This window comes from Ovis canadensis, chromosome 17 (genome assembly GCF_042477335.2).
Source record: "Ovis canadensis isolate MfBH-ARS-UI-01 breed Bighorn chromosome 17, ARS-UI_OviCan_v2, whole genome shotgun sequence".
Classification (NCBI taxonomy): Eukaryota; Metazoa; Chordata; class Mammalia; order Artiodactyla; family Bovidae; genus Ovis; species Ovis canadensis.
The window spans coordinates 64,842,788-64,863,582 of NC_091261.1; the positions used below are offsets into that span (position 1 = coordinate 64,842,788).

The 20,795-nt window shown below is 41.4% G+C and overlaps 1 protein-coding gene across 3 annotated transcripts in view; it reads left to right on the forward strand.

Moving 5' to 3' along the window:
- The first annotated feature begins 354 nt into the window (after positions 1-354).
- Positions 355-20,795, forward strand: part of TCTN1 (tectonic family member 1) — a 30,553-nt gene continuing 10,112 nt past the window's right edge. For all 3 annotated transcript variants that reach the window (XR_011249957.1, XM_069557845.1, XM_069557846.1), the window contains exons 1-7: positions 355-694; positions 3,946-4,066; positions 12,042-12,172; positions 13,260-13,405; positions 15,212-15,299; positions 16,837-16,946; positions 18,417-18,437. Coding sequence is in view for 2 of the 3 variants with exons in the window: in XM_069557845.1 (XP_069413946.1) it covers positions 373-694; positions 3,946-4,066; positions 12,042-12,172; positions 13,260-13,405; positions 15,212-15,299; positions 16,837-16,946; positions 18,417-18,437 (939 nt within the window). In the remaining variant the exon portion in view is untranslated. The remainder of the gene's footprint in view (positions 695-3,945; positions 4,067-12,041; positions 12,173-13,259; positions 13,406-15,211; positions 15,300-16,836; positions 16,947-18,416; positions 18,438-20,795) is intronic.

A 20,795-nucleotide genomic window follows, 5' to 3' on the forward strand; every position in this document is an offset into this window, starting at 1 on the left:
ACTGATTATGTTAGTTGTGTGTTAGATGTGTGTTGTCCCAAATGTACTGGTTTTGTATTTGTTAAAAATATTGCTCCCTGAACCCTGCCCTTGGACTGAATCAGAATCCCCTGAGACGGAACCTGGAAATCTACATTTTTAAAACAAGCACTGCAGTCTTCTTGGAAACCACGTGGGGAATTCACAAGCAGGACAGGTCCCCGCCCCTCGTCCCCTCCTCTTTTGGCCCGCCTCGCCCAGGCCCCGCCCGCCTCGCCCAGGCCCCGCCCGCCTCGCCCAGGCCCCGCCCGCCTCGCCCAGGCCCCGCCCGCCTCGCCCAGGCCCCGCCCTCTGTCCCTACGTATCTCCAGGCCTAGGGTGACCCCTCCCGTGATGCCCCGCGCCCAGCCGCCGCGGTTGCTAGGTAACGCGCGGTCTCCCAGCCACCCAGCCACTGGCCGCTCAGCTTGCGGCTGGGCAATGGGGCCGCGGGCCTTTCCGCGGCTCCTGCTCGTTCTCATAGAGTGCTGGGCCTCCGTGAGCGCCCAGGCCGGGACCATCCCGGCCGGGACCACCCCGGTGGTAGCGACGGAGGGCCTCAACTCCACCAAACCAGTCCCGACGACTCTCCGACCTGTTTTATCTTCTAAGTCCCCTGAGATCCCCAGGGCTTCCAGGCCCTTCTCCGGCCCCAGACCCGCCCCGATCACAGACGGTGGGTAACCAAGTACCAATTCCTGGGGATCTACAGTGGTTCAACCTGCGGGGGTTGGTAGCCCGGGTGAGGATGTAATAATAGCGATAGTTTACGTTTATTGACCACTTAAAGTGTGCAGTCATTGTTAAGTGTTTCATAGGTTATTAATTCTCTCAACAACCCTTAGAGGTAGATGTTATTATCACTGTCGTATAGATGAGAAAACCGAAGCTCAGAGAGCCAAGTGAGACAATATAAAAATCTTTAGAAGTACTTGCAGTGGTCCTGGACGACACTAATGCCAAAAGTGTTAATGAATGAATACTTGCAGCTTTTCAGTTGAAATTGAAAGTTTCTAGGAAATTGTGGGAATTAAGTGCATAGGATACGTTGAGCTTTTCAATTATGAAAAAGAGATGCAAAAAATCTAGTTTACAGAAAATGACTAGGTCAAGTCCTCCTGTGTTGAGTTGAATGTAGGGAGTTATGGGGTGAGGGGTTATGCCCACTTCTTAAGATTCATCTTTAAGGATAATTAGCATATTTCTCAGAAAATGATCTAATCCTTGAGTTACACAGCTAGTGACTTTTGTAATCTGATTTAACATGGGTGACTTCAGGGGATATCTGACTCCAAAATCGAGCTAACTTCTGTGAATATGCGTTTTTCTGGGGTGAAGGTTCATAGCAATGGTAGTTTGTCAAATGGGTTTATGATCTCAAAAAAAAATCCCTTTTAAGTCCTCTGTAACCCCAATAGATATGCAGTGGTTTTTTTTTAAAATCCCTTCTTAAGAAAGATCTTTCTTAAATTGAGTCAGGCTCAGTATTAGTAAATAAAAAAATCATTGGCTGACCTGAACTCTAGAACTTAAGTTACTGAACCTTTATTTCTCCTTTATAAATTGTATAGTCTGTCAGAAAAAATACAGGAAACATATTTGCTATTTTAATATAAAAACTTTGTTTTATATTGAAATTGTTGAGTTAGCAGGGAAGTTAAGTGATAATTTGGGACAAAATATAGCAGAGTATTCAATATCTGAAACTCTCTTAAGATTTTTTGGGCTGAGTTGCCTTTTATCCATGTAAGTATTTCATTTGTTAATGCACTTTATCCCCCAAATGAAGCTATTCTTGAACCATCATTAATAGGTCATGTGTTCAGGGCTGTTTTTCCAGTATGAGAGGATGAATTTGCACTTTTCCTTTGTCTTTTTAAAGGGCCTCTAGTTAGATCTGTGCAAGTAATGGTGATAAATGACAGCTGACATTTATTAACTACTTCCTATGTAGCAAGCTCTGTGCTAAGGATTTCATCTGTGGTGTGTCTCATCTAATCCTCCTAACAGTCTTATGATGTTAGGTTGTCACCATTTTCTTTAACTTTTTCTTTTATAACTTTTTAATGTTTAACTTAAAAAAATTTTTTTTAACATTTTCTTTAACTTTTTTTTTTGGCTGCACTGCACAGCATGTAGGAGCTTAGAACCCATGCCTCCTGCATTGGAAGGTAGAGTCTTAACCACTGGACTACCAGGGAAGTCCCTGGGTTATTGCCATTTTTTAGGTTTATGAATTACTTGCCTCATTTTAGGTCACAACCTAGGTACAGGTTGTAGCAGGAGACTGAGTGGAGAACTGGACCACCCTTTGCAGAATGGGTTACAGGTGCAAGAGAAGGATGATAACTTTCATCTGGAATCTGAGCTCTGTTCATTAGTACCCTGTAGCTGTGAAGAGGCTTGGAAGAGCAGCTGAGTGCTACTCAGACCCTACAAGTACTCAGCAGATACTTGTTGGCTGATTAAGTACGCTCACCCTTTTTTCTTTCCTAAGTAGAGTTATTAAACACTATTGCTTTGTCCCTAGTAGTCTTACAGCTACTAGGGACCTATAAGGGTTTTAGGTTTTGTAAAATAAATCAAAATTAATTTCAAACACATAAGGCAGGGTGTCTCAATACTTTATTTTTTATTCAACACTTTAGTGTACATGAGAGGTGTTATAGTTTTCTAAGGACATAAAGGGAGTCCTTGGCTAGAGAGAAACATGTAAACTCTAGGGTGGAAACTTTTGTGTCTCTAAGAATGGATTGTGTATTTACCGACAAAAATTTCCTCTTCTCCTGACATTCATCTTCCCAGAGTTTATTATTGTACCTTTTTTGAGGTATATATTTTCTAAAGTTTTTTTTTTTTTTTTGGCCATACCTCACAGACTGTGGAGTCTGGAGTTCCCTGACCTGGGATTGAACCGCCTTGGTAGTGAGCACAGAGTCCTAATCACTGAACTGCCAGGAAATTCCTTCTAAAGCTTATTTTTATTATAAAATAATTCATAAATGCTAATAAGAATGTTGTATGGATTGTCTACCAGCATTTGCTTGAGATCCTTTTTTAAAATTTATTTTTTGCATGAAATCCTTTTTCAAAAAAAAGAAACAACGTTACAGGTAAGGTTGAAGCACTGATCTTACTCCCTCCTTCCAGCAATAATTAAACTACCATGAGTTCAGTGTTTATCATTCTCATGCTCTGCTATTTAAAGTTTCCCCTCACCTCCACACCTCCCCGTTTACAGCCTGAAACAGGGAATTAAAAATCCAGATGGTCATCATTATTAAAAATTAAAACTTGCTAAGTAGGGCTTCTACCTCTTCCCATGTTTTTACTGTCTGAATTACCAAAGATATTTCTAGAACCCCAAGTACAAGGAACCTGAGCCAGCATTATTCTTGGCCAATAGCCTGTGAACATGGACTCAGCTTCAAAGCTGCAGGTGACATCTGAGGAGAGGAACAAAATTGAGAATTTTGATTCTTGGTAGCCTTAAGTGGGCCCTTCCTCTGAATTGGAATCTCCAGAGGAGCTTAGAAATCTGCAATATTAAACCGATGGTTCTTATGGTCAGGCAAGTGATTTACTGTGTTGATTCTTAAACCTATTTTAATTATCAGCATCACCTGGAAAGTGTTTGAAAGGACCAGGTGTGTGGGTTTCACAGTTAGCTTACCAAATCAGAGTTTTTGTAGGGAGAGTGCAAACAGAACTTTCCAAGTGAGTCAGATGATTGGCCACTTTGGGAAAATCTCAGATGGAGGAGTGCTCAAACTGACTCATTTCACTTCACAGATTTCCCCCAAAGTGCAATAGGAAGAATAAAATGGACCTTTGTATGAGATGGACTTTTGGTACTTTGCAGTGGCAGGGGGCAGTCACTACCTGCAGATTGTGACGCTCTGCACCCCACCTCTCTTGTTTCTGTAGTTGCTGCTCTGTGTGTCTGTGACTTGTCTCCAGCACAGTGTGACATCAACTGCTGTTGTGATCCTGATTGCAGCTCCGTGGATTTCAGTGTCTTTTCTGCCTGCTCAATTCCAGTTGTCACGTAAGTTTGTAACATGAAGTTTTGATAAAATTGGACCAAGATTATTAAATTTGGGGACAGACAGTGAAAACTCCTCCAGGCTGAAAAAACCCAAATCACCCCAGGCTGATTTCCTGAATTCTGCATCTTTCAGAAGCCATGCTGTTGAAATCAGTGTATTGAAGAGTTATTGTTTAGTCACTAAGTCGTGTCCAGCTCTTTACTGACTGAGCCACCAGGGAAGCCCTTGTGTCCGACTCTTTTGTGACCCCATGGACTGTAGCCCGCCAGGCTCCTCTCTGTGGGGTTTCCCAGGCAAGAAGACTGGAGTGGGTTGCCATTTCCTTCTCCAGGGAATATTCTGACACAGGGATCAAACTCCTGCATCCGCAGATGGGTGCTTTACCACTGAGACATCTGGGAAGCCTGTGTAGAACAGTATCTATCCCTTATTTGCATTCAGCCAGATGATAGTGCAGGCAAAAGAGAAGTGAGAGTGTACTTTTCACAAAGGTTATAATGAAATCTCTGTGTTAAGAGATTGAATTACTTTTCACTTTGATTTGTAAACAAATAAGGTGTCACGTTTTTGTATTTGTGAATTAGTCTCAGGTATAGCCTAGGGTGAAAAGTGCAGTTTAATTTTACAGCTTTTGTTGTGGACATAATTTTCTAACGAAAATTAGAAAGGAAAGCTTTGTTTATACCTTTCTAGTAGATGAATCTACGAGGAATTCTCACAGTTCACATCGTGTAGGAGAATAATGGAAAATGACATTCCCAGTCGATTGCAAGATAAACAGTTTCTTCTGAGTTACCTGGTTTTCGTAATTCTGATTTCAGAGCTTTTTGATAAAATAATAGCACTTATAAGAAGTTAATTTATTCAGGATGGGACCAGTTTATTATTCAGAGATAGCCAATTTAAATTCAGTCTTGTACGAAGTTTTAGCAGTTGAAATTTGATAGGTTGAATGCTTTTTTGGAAGCACAGTGTGTTTTTCCCATGAGAAACTATTTTATTGACCAATAGGAAATCCAATCTACTTCTGATGTTGTTAAAATGCCTGGAGCATGGGGTGTTGTAGTCAGATTATTTTTCTGGCTCCCTGAACTATACTGTGGTTCAGTCTTTGTTGAAAATCATTCTGTTTTCCTGCATTAGTAAGTTCCAGGAGCTTGAGAGTGAGATATCTGTTCTGATTTGCGGTCATTATTTGGAATGTAGTTCTTAAGAAATAGCCAGTACTGTAATTTTAGATATAGACTATTTAGAATGGTGGTCAGCCAACTTTTTCTGTAAAAGGCCACATAATGAACACTTGAAGCTCTGCAGGCTGTGTGGGCTCTGTTGCAGCTTTTCAACTCTGCCACTGTTGAGCAAAAGCAGGCATGTAATGAATGGGCGTGACTACATTTCAGTAAAACTTATTTACAAGATTAAGTGTAGTTTGTGGCACCATGGGTTAGAAATTAGAACTGAATTCGTAGTGCCCTCAGGAAAGAACTTGAGGTTTTTTTTGAGTTAGTTTTGCTTGTGACCTTCTACTAAATATGAAGTATAGAAATAATGAAAACTAACAGTCCTAATCTCAAAAACGACACAATGATCTCTGTTCATCTCCAAGGCAAACCATTCAATATCACGGTAATCCAAGTCTATGCCCCAACCAGTAACGCTGAAGAAGCTGAAGTTGAACGGTTCTATGAAAACCTACAAGACCTTTTAGAACTAACACCCAAAAAAGATGTCCTTTTCATTATAGGGGACTGGAATGCAAAAGTAGGAAGTCAAGAAACACCTGGAGTAACAGGCAAATTTGGCCTTGGAATGCGGAATGAAGCAGGGCAAAGACTAATAGAGTTTTGCCAAGAAAATGCACTGGTCATAGCAAACACCCTCTTCCAACAACATGAGAAGTCTCTACACATGGACATCACCAGATGGTCAACACCAAAATCAGATTGATTATATTCTTTGCAGCCAAAGATGGAGAAGCTCTATACAGTCAACAAAAACAAGACCAGGAGCTGACTGTGGCTCAGATCATGAACTCCTTATTACCAAATTCAGACTCAAATTGAAGAAAGTAGGGAAAACCGCTAGACCATTCAGGTATGACTTAAATCAAATCCCTTATGATTATACAATGGAAGTGAGAAATAGATTTAAGGGCCTAGATCTGATAGATAGAGTGCCTGATGAACTATGGAATGAGGTTCTTGACATTGTACAGGAGACAGGGTTCAAGACCATCCCCATGGAAAAGAAATGCAAAAAAGCAAAATGGCTGTCTGGGGAGGCCTTACAAATAGCTGTGAAAAGAAGAGAAGCAAAAAGCAAAGGAGAAAGTAAAGATATAAGCATCTGAATGCAGAGTTCCAAAGAATAGCAAGAAGAGATAAGAAAGCCTTCTTTAGCGATCAATGCAAAGAAATAGAGGAAAACAACAGAATGGGAAAGACTAGAGATCTCTTCAAGAAAATTAGAGATACCAAGGGAACATTTCATGCAAAGATGGGCTCGATAAAGGACAGAAATGGTATGGACCTAACAGAAGCAGAAGATATTAAGAAGAGGTGGCAAGAATATACAGAAGAGCTGTACAAAAAAGATCTTCACGACCCAGATAATCATGATGGTGTGATCACTAATCTAGAGCCAGACATCCTGGAATGTGAAGTCAAGTGGGCCTTGGAAAGCATTGCTACGAACAAAGCTAGTGGAGGTGATGGAATTCCAGTTGAGCTATTTCAGATCCTGAAAGATGATGCTGTGAAAGTGCTGCACTCAATCTGCCAGCAAATTTGGAAAACTCAGCAGTGGCCACAGGACTGGAAGAGGTCAGTTTTCATTTCAATCCCAAAGAAAGGCAATGCCAAAGAATGCTCAAACTACCACACAATTGCACTCATCTCACATGCTAGTAAAGTAATGCTCAAAATTCTCCAAGCCAGGCTTCAGCAATACATGAACCATGAACTTCCTGATGTTCAAGCTGGTTTTAGAAAAGGCAGAGGAACCAGAGATCAAATTGCCAACATCCGCTGGATCATGGAAAAAGCAAGAGAGTTCCAGAAAAACATCTACTTCTGCTTTATTGACTATGCCAAGCCTTTGACTCTGTGGATCCAATAAACTGTGGAAAATTCTGAGAGAGATGGGAATACCAGACCACCTGACCTGCCTCTTGAGAAATCTGTATGCAGGTCAGAAAGCAACAGTTAGAACTGGACATGGAACAACAGACTGGTTCCAAATAGGAAATGGAGTCCATCAAGGCTGTATATTGTCACCCTGCTTATTTTAACTTATATGCAGAGTACATCATGAGAAATGCTGGACTGGAAGAAACACAAGCTGGAATCAAGATTGCCGGGAGAAACATCAGTAACCTCAGATATGAGATGACACCATTGTTATGGCAGAAAGTGAAGAGGAGCTAAAAAGCCTCTTGATGAAAGTGAAAGAGGAGAGTGAAAAAGTTGGCTTAAAGCTCAACATTCAGAAAATGAAGATAATGGCATCCGGTCCCATACTTCATGGGAAATAGATGGGGAAACAGTGGAAACATTGTCAGACTTTATTTTTGGGGGCTCCAAAATCACTGCAGATGGTGACTGCAGCCATGAAATTAAAAGACACTTACTCCTTGGAGGAAAAGTTATGACCAACCTAGATAGCATATTCAAAAGCAGAGACATTACTTTGCCGACTAAGGTCCGTCTAGTCAAGGCTATGGTTTTTCCAGTAGTCATGTATGGATGTGAGAGTTGGACTGTGAAGAAGGCTGAGCACTGAAGAATTGATGCTTTTGAACTGTGGTGTTGGAGAAGACTCTTGCGAGTCCCTTGGACTGCAAGGAGATCCAACCAGTCCATTCTGAAGGAGATCAGCCCTGGGATTTCTTTGGAAGGAATGATGCTAAAGCTGAAACTCCAATACTTTGGCCACCTCATGTGAAGAGTTGACTCATTGGAAAAGACTTTGATGCTGGGAGGGATTGGGGGCAGGAGGAGAAGGGGACGACAGAGGATGAGATGGCTGGATGGCATCACTGACTCGATGGACGTGAGTCTGAGTGAACTCTGGGAGTTGGTGATGAACAGGGAGGCCTGACGTGCTGCCATTCATGGGGTCACAAAGAGACTAAGCGACTGAACTGAACTGAACTGAACAATCCTAATTAGTTACGTGTTTTTGTTATAGATTCCAGTTCATAGAGGATTTATTTATATATATTGAACTGTCATAACCAAGTCTTACCATTCACAAAATTATGAATTTATCATTAAGATTAGTGGATTAGTGTCTTTTCCCCCTCATTAGATGTAAGCTTCTTGAGAGTAAGAATTATCTTATATCATTTATCCCTAGTGCCTAGGATAGCTCCTACCATGTAGTTGGTCTTCATTAAAAGTGAGTTGAATGGATGAGTGAGTTTCTCTGCTCTACCCTTAACTGACTCTCGAGTGTCCCTTTGACTTTCTCTACCGTCATTGTTTCAGGTGGAAACGCACGTCAGAAACCTAGGGGCTCCCCTGACTTGTGCCTCTTCCTTGCCTTCTCACGCTAAGCTGTCTCTTGCAGTTCACCATACCCTTCTTGAGCACCTCTCGTGTGCCAGCGCCAGGGATTTAAAGACGAGTGAGACATGGTCCTGTCTTCAAAGAGCTCATTGAGTAAAGGAGACAAACTAGCGGATGGCAGTTTCTGCACCAAACTCTAGGAGAACTGAGAGGAGTGGGCTCTAACCCAGGCAGCTGGACGAGGGAGGTCTTTCTAGAAAAGTAGCTGAGCCGAGTCCTGAAGGACAAGTGAAGTTGGTCAGCATGGAATCAGGAAGGGCATTCCTGTGCGAGGGAGCCACATGGCAGATTCCTGGGGCTGAAGGAGTATAGCCTGTTGCCTTAACTGCAGGTTGCTCAGCATGGCTGAGGAAGGGTGGAGCCAGAGGAGTGTGGGGAAGGGCAGGGGTCAAGTCCTGAGGGGCCTTGTGTGTATGCTGAGGGGTTTGGATTTCTCCTGGCTTCTTCAGCAGGCTGGGGAGTGAGGGGATCAGATCCCCAATTTAGTAAATTCTGCAGCAGCATGGACAGTGGCTCCCAGGGGCCAGGCCTGGTGGCAGGGAACCAAGAAGGAAGCTATGGCAAATGAGGATTAATAAGAGTCCCCCTCTCACCCAGAAGGCTATGACGGTGGGATGTTGATTCACTGCACAGGAGTAGAGCGCTACTGACTGGAAGGGGGGGTCAAGAGTCCCATTCCGCTGAATCTTCCTCCATGATTGCCCTCACGTCTGTCCATTCCTGCTCCCTTCCTCCTCATAAGCTCGCGCTTCATCATGTCACTCCCTTTCTAAAGAACCTTCGAAAACGCTCGTTACCTATAGAATCCATAGCCTGAGTTCATATCCATGCCAGCCTCTCTCACATCTTATTTCCTAGCATCCCCATCTGGAATCCTTCGTCCAGTGTAGCTTTGGTACTCTGTTTTCTAAACCTGTCAGTACAGTACCTGTCCTTGGCCAATGCCTTTCCTGCACTTGGATTAGCCTCCCATTCCCTCTGTCTGACTCCTCCTCATCGTTTAAGGCCCAGTGTGACTCGTAGATTTTCAGTGCTGGATCTTTTCTTATTTATACTACTCATGGTTTTTCCAAAATACTCTTTATGCCCATGATAGCAACTCATTTACCATTAGAACTATACAGAGCATTTGGAAAAGAGGCCAGTTACAAAATAAATCAATCCCCCAGCAATACCCATTCCAGAAATATAGTGGAAATGGATTCTAATCATAACACCAATAGAAATATAACATCATAGAATTAAACTTAACTATTCAGAATTTATGTGAAGAAAACCTCAAGATATAATGAGACATAAAACACTTGAATAAATGGAGAGATTTAATCTGTGTAGTAGGATGGGTAGAATCATTACTTACTTATACATTTCAATTTATTATAATGTAATTCCAGTCAGATGGGAGAGGGATAATGTGTCAAAATGATTCTAAAATTCATCTAGAAGAATAAACAGATGAGAACAGCCAAGACGTTATTGAATAAGAAGAGCAAACTACTAGGTTTAAAGCATTTGTAACACTATAATATTGAATATAATGTGTATTAATTCATTATGGATAAGTAGGTCATTGAAAGAGAATAGAAAGGCCAAAAATCAGTTGTGTGTACTGATTTTACACCAGCCAATTTTCTTAAAGTATTTTTTTCTACATAAGTATTTAATGTAAACATGGTATTGTAAACATGGTATTTCACATCTGTGGAGTAAAGGTTGGCTCATTCAGTAAATGATGCAGGATGATTATTGAAAAACTAACATTAGATTCCTGCTTCATAGAGTTACACTGAAGTAAATTACCAACAGGTAATTTTTTTCATAAAAAATTAACGAATGAAGAATATATGTGAAATTTATTAATCTTGGGTTAGGGAAGTGTCTTTTTTTCTTTTTGGCCACTCTGTACAGCATGTGGGATCTTAGTTTCCCGACAGGGATCGAATGCATGCCTCCTGCAATGGAAGTGGAGAGTCTTAACTGCTAGACTGCCAGGGAAGTCCCGGGTAATGTCTTTTAAGATAAATTCAAAGGCAATCTATAAAAGAAAAGGTTGACAACTTCATTATTTAAAAAAAAATCAGTTAATCATACCTCAATTAAAAGGGGAATGATCATAAAAAAAAAAAACCTGCTGTGTGACAAAAAAAACACTATAAAACTGAAAGGTTAACAAACTAGGAAGAAATATTTCTAACACTTAGAAGGGATTCATAATATGAGTTCTTAGAAGTCAAGAAGATAAAAAAAAAAGTCAAGAAGACAAACGTTCTCATAAAAAATTAATCAACTCATGAAGAAATACCAGTGAGCAATAACCATATGGAAAAATATTTAACCTTACTAGTAAAAGAGAAAATTCGAATTAAAACAATGAGATAACAGGCTTTTGCCCATGAAATTAGCAAACGGTAAAAACTGATAACATGCGGTCTTGGCAAGAGTACAGCAACATAGGTGCTCTTGTTACTGCAGTGTTGGTGAGGTGGCGTCTTGCCTTTCTGGGAGGCAGTCTGGTAGCAAGTCTCAAAAGCCTCAAATTTTGTACCTACCTTTTGACCCAGCAATTCCATTTCAGGAGATCTTGCCTTAGGAAATAACTGGAGACATTAATACAAATGTATGTACAAGGGTGTCACTAAACCATTATATATAATCAGAAGTTATAAACAGCCTAGGTCAATGGTAGAGGATTGGTTAAAAAAAATTGGGAATAGCTTAATAAATTGGTATACAGTGAAACCATATAATAATACAAAAACATTTGATGATATGGGAACTATTGGGTACTCTATATTAAGTGGGAAAAGGCCTTAAAGTGGTATGTAATATGATCTCATTTTTGTTGTATCTCCCTAAACCCTGTCTGTATCTATATCAAATTGATTAGGTTTGTTAAGCCTGGGATTGGTTGAAGACTTGACTATACCATAGTTTCTAAGCCCCCAAACTTCCAGATGATGTTACTTTTTCTCATTTTCACATTCATTCATTGAAGACAGCTTTATTCTAAAGACAAGGAATTTTGGATCCATTCTGGGTACTTATAAACAGTCTGAAGTTCTGCAGAATTTTATATAATTGAATATTCCATCAGAGTTTGCACGGTTCATTTACATCAAAATCATTTCTCATCTGTATTCCATACTTGACAAGATTTCCTTAAAGGTTATTCTAGTTGTCTTAATATTTTCACTGTTAGAGGAGAAAGTTTAAAGTGCCAAACATTTTAACACTGAATAAACTAAGTAAAAGTGGATTCAATTCTAACATCACACTTTCATAAATAGCCTCCATGTAGTTGTTAACTTAGTGCAGTGCAAGCATCTGACAGCTCTAAAATAGTCTTGCTAAGATTGTGTGCTTGTGCCTTAAAACTTTGTCTTATTATTTTTTTTTTAATTTTCAGGGGTGATAGTCACTTTTGTAGTCAAAAAGCAGCTGTCTATTCATTGAATTTAACAGCAGACCCACCTCAGAGAGTATTTAAACTTGTTGACCAGATCAACCCATCTATTTTCTGTGTTCATATTACAAACTGTAAGTATTTGATATTGGTATACTGTGTGAAACTCTGGAAAGTTTTTTCTTTTAAAAGTTGTTTTATGGGAAAATGTCACATCAAATTAGATTTAAAACAGTTATTCTATGCTTTGGCTAGAGGTTATCCTGAGGCCATTCCACAGACAACTGCAAGTAACTTTATAAACCTGTGGCTATGCACATTTTCTTTAATTGTGCTTTTGTAGTTGTCTTTTGAAATCTCGTGCTTAATTCTCATATTTTATTTCAAAGGTGTTTATAAAATGTAGACATGCCTAAGAATCTAGATTTATTTGTGTGTGTATATGTGTGTGTGTGCATTTCCTCCTGATTTAATGGTTGAGAGTCAGGTTCAGCTTTGGTTTCAATTTCCTTTTTTCTCTTTTATTTTTACTAAGGGTATTTGCATGAAAACAGGATCTTTATTTTTATCTGAGCATTTAGCTCAATTAGATGTCTAGTTCCAAAGTATAAGACATTATCAAGATCAGAGACACATTCATGGTTTTATCAATTAAGCTTTATCATCTTTTCCGAATGTCTTTATATTTTGGCTTTGTCCCCTTGCACTTAAAAATTTAGGTGGATGCTCTGTGGTTTGTAATCTGCAGTAATGGCTGGTCAGTCACTGTAACAGGCCCAGTGAACATAACCAGCCTGTTCTCTCCTCCTCCCACTTCGCATGCACAGAGCGCATCATCGTCCTGGGCTTTGGAGGTGGCTGTGTGAGGGTAGAAACAGGATTTTTCATTCCCCTAGCCATCTGGAGAGAGTTGCCCCTGAGAGGTTTATGCAGTTTATGAGTCCATGGACTGGAGAAAGAGATTGATTGTTATTGGCTTCTGTTGTGCTGTTTACCTGCAGGCCTTAGAAACTCTTGCTTCCACAGTAGAGAAAGAGGCCATGCCTGGGGAGTCTGTTTAATAAGATTCCAGAAATCTTGGGGGAAGTGAATATTTAGGGACATTTAAATTTTTACAGCAGCCTTACTGCTACTAAAGATTGTTTCCTAAATACTATGTATACTGTATATGCTATACATATTATATTTTATACTGATTTAAAATACTTTTTCTAAAAACAGATAAACCTGCATTATCCTTTATTAATCCAGAAGTGACTGATGAAAGCAGTTTTGATAAATTGATGAAAGCACCTGATGGTTTTTCACTGAATGCAGAATCAGATGTTTCAACCACACTGGATGCTCCCCAAACTGCAAAATATGAGGTGAGCCAGGAACTTAAGTCCACTCATCCCGTCATAAATATCTTGTCTTTATAAGTATGTTCCCAGTAAGCTAGCTTCCCTGAGACACAGAATTGATATTATAAACCAGGAAACAATGTTTATGCCTGTAGATCAAAAATCATGAAAATTAAAATTGAGTAGTTGAATTCTAACATAGAGTTTTGAGGCATATATTCTCTGGTAAGCTTTCATTTATCTCTGCAGAATTTTTTCTTCTCTTCCTCAAAAGATGCAGCCAATTGGTTGAGAGATGCTGCTGGAAACAGAGTGGATGGGCTGGAGGCCGGCGCCTCTTCTCAGAGTTGTGTGTAGTTTTACAGACTTTGGGAAGATGTGTGGTATTTGTTATCCATCCCTCCATAAGCCTTTAAATATGTTGTGTGTTAAATTTGACTAAATGTCATAATTTTTGGAAGCATCTTTTTAAAAGAGAAGTATAAAACAACCTGTGCTAGTTCTAAAAGGTGAAGGTATAGAAGCAGAGAAGTAAAAATGGAAAGGTCCCCATCTCCGATTAAAACCAAAGCACACTGCAAGGAAATTCCCTGGTGGGCCAGTGGTTGGGTCTCAACGTTTCCACTGCAGATGGCCCAAGTTCAGTCCTTGGTTGGGCAAGTAAGATCCTGTAAACCATGTGCTGCTAAGTCACTTCAGTCATGTCCGACTCTGTGCGACCCCATAGACGGCAGCCCATCAGGCTCCCCTGTCCCTGGGATTCTCCAGGCAAGAACACTGGAGTGGGTTGCCATTTCCTTTTCCAGTGCATGAAAGTGAAAAGTGAAAGGGAAGTCGCTCAGTCGTGTGGGACTCTTAGCGACCCCATAGACTACAGCCCACCAGGCTCCTCCGCCCATGGGATTTTCCTTGGCCAAAAACAAATAAACAGTGTACACTGAAAATCACTGTTAACAGATGGGTGTATATTCCCCGTTTTTTAGTGCATCTACTAAAATATAATATTGCACAAAAATGAAATTTCTAGTTATCCACATTGTGCTATAAATTTCCTTTATTATTCACAATCAATTTTATGCATCTTCCCATGTCACTATAAAAGTGGCCATTTCTGGAGCATTTCCCACCTGCCAGGCACTGGGCAGAGCTCTTCAGACATCACTGTACTCAACCCTGGGAAGGATACTTCACTTTAAGTGAAGTCCCCATCTTAAGTGTTGAGGAAAACGTAGGTGTAGGAAGGAGCTAGTGTTGGAGCTGCATTTTACTGATACAGAGTATTCCTTCCAGGGATGTGTCATTATTTATTACTGAGCCATTCCACTATCTAATAGACATTCATTTCAAGTTTTTGCTATTATAACTAATCCACAATAAAAATTCTTATAGATATTTTTTGTCTGATTAAATCCATAAGTATGTTCCTATAAATGGGTTAACTTAGTCAAAATGAATGGAAATTTAAAATACCAATACCAGCTTGCCCTTCAGAAAGACTGCAGGAGTTTATTCTCTCAGCTCTAGTGAAGGAGAGGGCTTGTTCCCTGCTTGCTGGCACCTGTGTCAGCCTTTTAGATAACATTCCAGTGGGATAGAAGTAGAATAGCCTAGAATAAAAAAGCCTGCAAATTCTGTAACATGCATACACAGAAACACACAGCCTTAAAAGGTAAAGGGTGGGGCAGCTAGAGGTTTGCTCCCTGCGGGCAGGGACCACATCTGTTTTTTAATCATCCCTGCAGTGCTGCTCATCACGTAGTAGCTGTGTAGTGAGTGTTGAACGGATGCCTTAGTAGCACCCTGACAGCTGTTGGTTGTTCTGTTTTGCAGTATGGGGTTCATCTGCAGACTTCAGATTCATTTTTGAGATTTCCTTCTCCCCTTACATCATCTCTGTGCACTGATAATAACCCTGCAGGTAAGAGAGTGGGCATTTTTCTTTTTCTCTTAGAAAGTTCGCTCTTAGTTTAAATTTATAGCAATCAAAATAAACAAACTTTGTAACTAGAAACAGAGTCTTAGAGTTGAAAGACACTTCAGAGATTGTATAGGTCAGTCCCTCCCCCTCACCCCTGCCCAGTGCCAGAATCTTTTCTGCCACCTGTGGTCACTGCTTGAGCATTCGTAGTGATGGGGAACTCACTACCTGTAACCAGCCCACTCAGTTCTTTAACTCTTGAGGTGTTGGAAAGTTCTTTTCTTTTGTCACTGGAGCAAAAGTTTGTCAATAGCTAACACTGATTAACTGTGTGCTGGGTGTTGTGTTAAGCGCTTGCATGTGTTTTCCCATTGATCCTCACGATGATCCTCTCAGGGAGGGTTATCTTCATTTTTTAGATGAGGAAACTGAGAAAATGAGATCAATTTCTTACTCAGGCAGTGGTGAAGCAGGGATGCAACCCATGCAGCTGCCTCCCATGGGTCCTGCTTCTTCAGGAACATCGTAGACTCTGGAGTAACCGCTCTTGGCAGCAGAAGGCAATAGGCCTGGCTCTCCCATCCTTAGCCAGCCTCACTATACAGAAGCCCGCTAAGCTGTGGATGATAGTGTGTGGTCTAAGGAAGCAACACTTGCTACATGAAGAAAAATGTGTTCTGTTGAAGAGGCTTAACCTTGCTCACACAGTAGGAGCAGTGTAATTTAGAACCAAACTGAGTTACCATTTCCACCTAATGGATTGCAGAACGTAAAGAAATTTAATGCTGTGGAGAAGTAGGCGCTTGTTTATATCACTGGTGGGACTGAAAATTGGTACAGCCTTGGTGAAGGGCACTTGGGCAACGTACATCAAAATTGCAGACAGATATGCCCTTTAACTTAGCTGCTCTACTTCTAGAAGTTAGTCCTACAGAAACTCTGGCCCACATGCAAAAGGACAGATTGCATCATTGTTGGAGCAAAACTGGAGACAACTGCCATGAGTGGGGAACTGGTTGGGTAGATTATGGTGTGTCTGTAATGGAATACGAGTCATCCCTAAAAAGGGGAGGAGGAAGCTCTTCACATTGAGATAGACTGAACTCCAAGATACCTTGCTCAGTGAAAAAGACAAAGGGCAGAATATATGTTGTGAGTTTGTTTCCAAAAGCGGAAAGAAATACTTTTTAAAAAAGTGTGTGTGTATACAGACACAGACACACACACACACACTTTCTGAAAATATCATAGGATATTTCCAGAAAGATACACAAGAAACTTCATGCAGACTCTCTCTGGGGAAGGGGACTGGTGGTTGCTAGGGGTTAGGGGTTGGAGGAAGACAACTCCTCAAATCTTTTTCTGAATTTTGAATCATGTGACTGTGTTACATATTTGAAAAATAATTTTTTATACTCTATCTGAAACATAATTGTATACATGTTATCACTTTGCAGTTTTACTTAGATTACAATTTCTTAGTTAGAAATTTTTCTTCTTTTTTTTCCTTTTCCTTTGGGAATGTTATGATTTCCAGCATTTCTGGTTAACCAAGCTGTTAAGTGCACCAGGAGGATAAATCTGGAATATTGTGAAGAAATGGAAACCCTGAGCATGGCTTATTACAGCAGCCCTAGAATTTTGAGGGTAAGAATTATTTTGAGGTAAAACTCGATTCATTGGGTTTATTTTCTGTTCTTTTTACCCTTTTAAAATATGACAAGTAGAGAATTGTTTCAGTACATGATTGACACTCAGAATTTTTCTTCTCCAGTTCTTTGGTGTACTGATACCAAAGATATTGAAATAATCACTTAAAATAATTTTTATTTTTATATAGTTAGCTCATAATTTGCTTTCATTTTTTTCATTTTTGCATTCATTCATTTTGATGGTAACCACTAATGTCTATCTCCTGAATTAAAAAAAACCCTTTATTAATAACCAAAACTTTCAGAATTATAAAAACATCTAATGATGTCTGTCACAGAAATGATCATACTAGCACCAAAAAGTTATATTTCTGATTGGCAGATAAATACCCAGGAAAGGACAGGAGATAGATAGGTTTGCTGGAGAAAGAGAAGCAGCCCTTTATTCCTGGTTGTGGTGACTGAAGCCTGAACTGAATAGATGGGAGAGGCCACTGGCCCACTTGGTGGGTGACATGGAGGGTCGCAAGGGGAGAAGACATTTCTCAGTGATTAAAAATCATATGATATTGTGAAAGCCCCCATCCCCTTCTGATTTCCTTCTCCTGAGAGGGGAGTGTGGTGATGGTGGCAGGGGGTGAGGGGTTCCATGGCATCTGTATTCATCTGAACTTCACTTTTCAGAATCAAGTTTAATCTTTTCCTCTTCCCACCCTTTCCCTCTTTCTTTCCTTGAAGTCAGCCATCTACACCTGCGAATTCTTCCAGTTCATGTGACCCCTAGCAGTTGTCCTGTAAACAGTCTCCCAGGCATGCAGGCACAATTCTCTTTCATCTCAGAGCCCCTACCCCGAGACATGTCTACTCAACCCCTTCCCCAAAAGCTCCCATTGGCCTAATAGGGCCTCTTGTGGTTGGAGAAGTGGGATTGGGGGTGTAGGGACAGGAATGGAGGGTGGCAGAGCCCTTCAGGAAGAGAGCCCTGGCCATGCTGGCAAGTCAGGAGCCTGGCCTCCAGGGGGCTCAGGCTAGAGACAGGAAGACCAGGAGACTGTGGAGCCACCTGGGCAGGCGATGGTGTCCTTGCCATGAGGACAGGCACAGCACAAGTGACCAGAAGGAGGGGAGCTTGTCTTCTCTACAGTGTTATGTCGCCGATGGTAATGTGAAAAATAACGGATAATTACACTGGAGCATGGAGGCTTCCTGAGACACTCTCTGTTGGGCTGTGTTATTGAGCTCCCAGTCTGAAGGAAATGAATATAGAAGGAAAATGTAAAGTTACCTCTCTTATGATGACACAGATACAAAAATATATGGGTGGCAAGCCTTGATTAAGGAAATTCTGTTTTTCTCTTTGAGATGTCTTTAATAAGAGGAATATGCCCTTTAATGCACCATCTGAAAAAGCAACAACAGTGCTTCTTTTTGTTGTACATAACAAAATTTGTTCTTTTTTATCTAGGTGCCTGGTTCAGGAATAGAGGTAAGAATACATAATGGACTTATTGTCTTACTTTAGAGCCCTTTGAAATGAATACGCTTACAGCTGGAAGGGTACCTTACTGCCAGTAACAAAAACATTTGCCAAAAAGCAAGCAGAAATGAAATAGGGAAATTCCTTAGGTAGACCATTCTTTTATTATCACGAAAGGGTCAGACTTTCCAATTCCTTTAGTTTTTGTAGTCCACACTTGTTCATGTTTAAATGGCCTAGGTGTCTTGACTGACAAGGGGTGTGATTGGCCTCTATGCCTTCTGGGCATCCCTTGATATCTTCTTGGCCTCTTGTCACGAGGGCTGGCTAGCTCCCAGGATGCTGTCTGTCCAGTGTAGAAGATAGAAAGAAATCTTGTGCCTAGTGAACGTACACACCTGTGTAGGAGATGAGCAGTCAGTATAGCTTCCAGGGTTGAGTTGCAGGTAGGTTCTAGTCAAAGCCATGGCCCCAGCCGATGGCCCTGGAGAGCCGTGGTCAGGAGGCTGTGGTCTCTTTGCAGCAATGTCAGAGAGAAAGATGGTGGGGTTGTTCTTGTTCTTGGGGTTGTACCCTGTTCCTCCCTGTGAATACCACAGTCCCCAAGGAGGCCAAAGCATTGCCCTTGGCTCCCAGAGCCTGTGAAATTGGTTGGCCTTGGTTCAAAACTCAGGTTTGCTGTTATTTTCTCATATGACACCTGCCTCAGTCTCCCCAGTTGCAAGTGGGTGGATGGTAGTGTCTGCCCCAGAGGCTTGATGTAAGGCTGGAGGGAGAGAATGCGCATAATGTGAGGTCCGGCTCTGGGTAAGGCGTCCGTTGCACAGGAAGCACTGCAGACCATGGTACCTGCTGTGACTGAGTTCATTATGTCTCTGGACACAAACTTGTGAGGTAGACGTTTGGAAAGGGATAGTCGTCTGACCTTGGACTCCACACTGCTGTGTGTGGCCCTGGACCTCCTCATCTGTGAAGGTGCTTTCAAACTTATTTTAGTTACAGTGCTTCTTCAAGTGCAATCTTAAGCAGAGCCTACCTAGTATGTAATACGATTGAATCCAGAGCCCCTGGCTGGAGCGGAGGTGGATCAGAAACCCTTTACCTGCCCCACTTCCCCATTTTTCTCCTTTCTGGTCCCTTGTGAGGAACACTACAGCTCCCAGGGACCCAGTTTGAGAATCATGTAATAGACTAGCTCTCAAATACCTCTGATCACTAAGAAAGTACTTTTTAAGAAGTTATTTATATTTTACAATTTTTGGCTGTGCTGGGTCCTCATTGCCTTACATGGGCTTTCTCTAGTTGCAGCAAGCAGGAGCTACTCTCTAGTTGTGGTGTGGAGGGCTTCTCATTGCAGTGGCTTCTTGTGGCTCCTGGGCTCTAGAGCACGGGCCCAAGGGTTGCAGTACATGGGCTTAGTTGCCCCATGGCATGTGGAATCTTGCTGGACCAGGGCCTGAACCCGTGTTTTCTGTATTGGCAGGCGGATTCTGCCAGGGAAGTCCTAAAAAGTGCATTTATTATACCATTCAAAGTTGAACTGTCTCTGGGGGCAGCTGCCCTGTCCACCATACAGCGTTGGTACTAGGGCGTGCCTGGAAGGTACTGGGCCCTTCATGGGTTGGGTGTTAATTGAATGACTAAGGACTGGTTCAGTCAAGTAGGGAAGACCTATTGTGAGGAATAATGGGACTTTACTCAAAGGCACGTGCTGTGTGCCAAGTGCTGTCCCACGTGCCCTGTGTGTCTGCAGTCCTTTGGTTGTCCCAGTGATCCTAGGAGGCAGGTCCTGTTGTTGGCACTGTTTGGCACGTGGGTCACAGAGAGATGAATTAGTTTGCCTGAGGCTACACAGCGGGGGAGTACCGAGCTGGGATAAGAAGCCACGCTATCTGGCTCCAGAGACATTATTCTTAGCGATGACTGGACCAGCTCTACCGTGTGCCAAGCCCCAAGTTAGAAGTTTCTCACACATTCTTTCTTTGTATCCTGTGGCCACGCAGTCAAGCCACAGCAGTCTGGGACTTCCAGCTCAGATCTCTGTGGCATCAAAGCTCCAAAGGACGTCACCTAACATCATGGATGTGTCTAATTTTTTTTTTTTTTAATGCAGCTTCCAAAGTCTGTTAGAGGATCAGGAATATAAAAGTTGGATCCAGTCTTCCCACTAATCAAAGCTCATTGTGACTGCTTGGAATTGTTGTCAGTATTTGTTGAACCATCAACAAAAGATTGTCATGGCCCTGTAGTTTTGTTGCTAAGTGGGCTTTAGTTCTTTGCCAGTGATTAGTTTGGGAATGGGATATGATTGAATAGGACATTCAGGAAACCAGAGCAGCCCTCCCATCTTTGTTCTCGTGACTGAAT